The sequence below is a fragment of the Pteropus vampyrus genome, unplaced genomic scaffold, assembly GCF_000151845.1.
Source record: "Pteropus vampyrus isolate Shadow unplaced genomic scaffold, Pvam_2.0 Scaffold90, whole genome shotgun sequence".
Lineage (NCBI taxonomy): Eukaryota > Metazoa > Chordata > Mammalia > Chiroptera > Pteropodidae > Pteropus > Pteropus vampyrus.
Window position 1 is genome coordinate 1,830,481 of NW_011888871.1, and position 1,554 is coordinate 1,832,034.

Consider the following 1,554-nt stretch of genomic DNA (forward strand, 5'->3'; position numbering starts at 1 on the left):
GACTGTCATATTTGGCCCCTGAATAGACAGGACAAGCACTCCCTAGTGACAGCCAAGTTGGCGGACACGTGCTCCGGGCCACCAGACACCATCCTGCAGGCCCTCGACATGCTCAGCCAGGGACACACAGAACCCCACTGTCCAGGGGACCCCAGGGCACAGAAGGGGACATGCCGAGGCCAGGAGGCTATGGAGCCACCAGGGGCATGGGCCTGGCTTGTGTCCAGGACTGACCGCTGCTCAGCTTGAGACTCCTGAGCCAGGGCAATGACTGACCGGCTCTGGGGCCGCGAGCTGCTGACCACCTGCTCAGCGTGCTGGGGCGGTGTGTCCAAGGGCAGAGCCACGGCCACCGCGGCCCAGCACCACTGCACGACCACACCACCTGCCACATGGTTTTCCCCAGAGTGGCCGCCCCCTGTCTCTCCCACGCAGCTGGCCCCCATGTCGGGCCTGGAAGGCTCATGGGACAGAGTGACAATGAGCCAGAAGAGAGAGGCTGGAAGCCGGGGGTCAGGTGACGAGTGGGAAAAGCACGTCGCCCCTCCCAGTTCCCCGAGATGCCCCCCACCCCCGCCCACGCGGGCTGCGGGCTCACCTTGGACACGTAGTACACGCATTGCTGGAAGGCGCACAGCACGGCCTCCTCCAGCACCGCCATGGCCTCCTCGCTGGCCGAGAGCGCGCAGGAAAACAGGGACTCCCTCGAGCCTGCGGGGCACAGCGGCACCGGTGCTACTGAGCGGGCAGCTGGCCTCGGTGCTCAGGAGCAGGAACCTTCCAGAACCGCAGCGACCTCGAACATCTGCGTGTGCTCGCCCAACGCTCCCATCTCAGGCCTGCGAGGCGAGGTGCTGCACAGGTCCCTCCACCGTCACTTAAAACCACCCGAAACACTTCGCCTGAGCGCCAGGCTCTGCTGGGGGCCTCGCACGGAGCTGACGCCCACACGAGCCTCTCGGTCAGCGGCCGGCAGCCTTCCTCTCCCTCCAGCCCACACCAGATCCCGAGGCCCAGGATGGAGGCCGCCCCTCTGGGCACCTGAGGGACCCCCACAAGTCTACAGGTGCTGAGGCAGAGCCTCAAAGACTTACAGGAGGATTTTAAGTGGGTAAAATAAAACGTCCCCCCCCACCACACCCCGTTCTGGATAAGCACGCAGACGAAAAGGCCGTCTGGGAAACGGAAACGCGACTCCTCCAGCTTTCAGGACGTGCTCTCGGGGTTCTTCCCGCAGACCCCTCCCGCTGAGGGTCTGCAGGCCGGAGTGCCGGCCCAGCGCCCCTCAGGCAGTGTCTTCTTCCTGAGCTCTCGAGCGCCCGCCCCACACGGGACACTGTCTCCGGACCTCTCAGACCCTGCTGCGGCTTCCCCCGCTGGCCACGTGCTCCCAGCTCCCAGCATCCCCCAGGCTACGCGACAGCCGGCCCCCGACCAAAAATAACTTCCTCCTAAGACTAGAGACAGCAGCTAAGGAAGCGGTGACCCCGTCACCCCAAGCAGCTTTTCCCATGAAAATCAGCCAGACGCTGCTCAGCCCACGCTCACTTGGCC

The 1,554-nt window shown here is 65.0% G+C and overlaps 1 protein-coding gene across 1 annotated transcript in view; it reads right to left on the reverse strand.

Annotated features, from left to right (window-relative positions):
• The window catches only part of RADIL (Rap associating with DIL domain), a 52,356-nt gene that overhangs the window by 11,795 nt on the left and 39,007 nt on the right, over window positions 1-1,554 (reverse strand). The window contains exon 8 of the mRNA XM_023532761.1: window positions 599-711. Within this exon, the coding sequence (XP_023388529.1) occupies window positions 599-711 (113 nt within the window). The remainder of the gene's footprint in view (window positions 1-598; window positions 712-1,554) is intronic.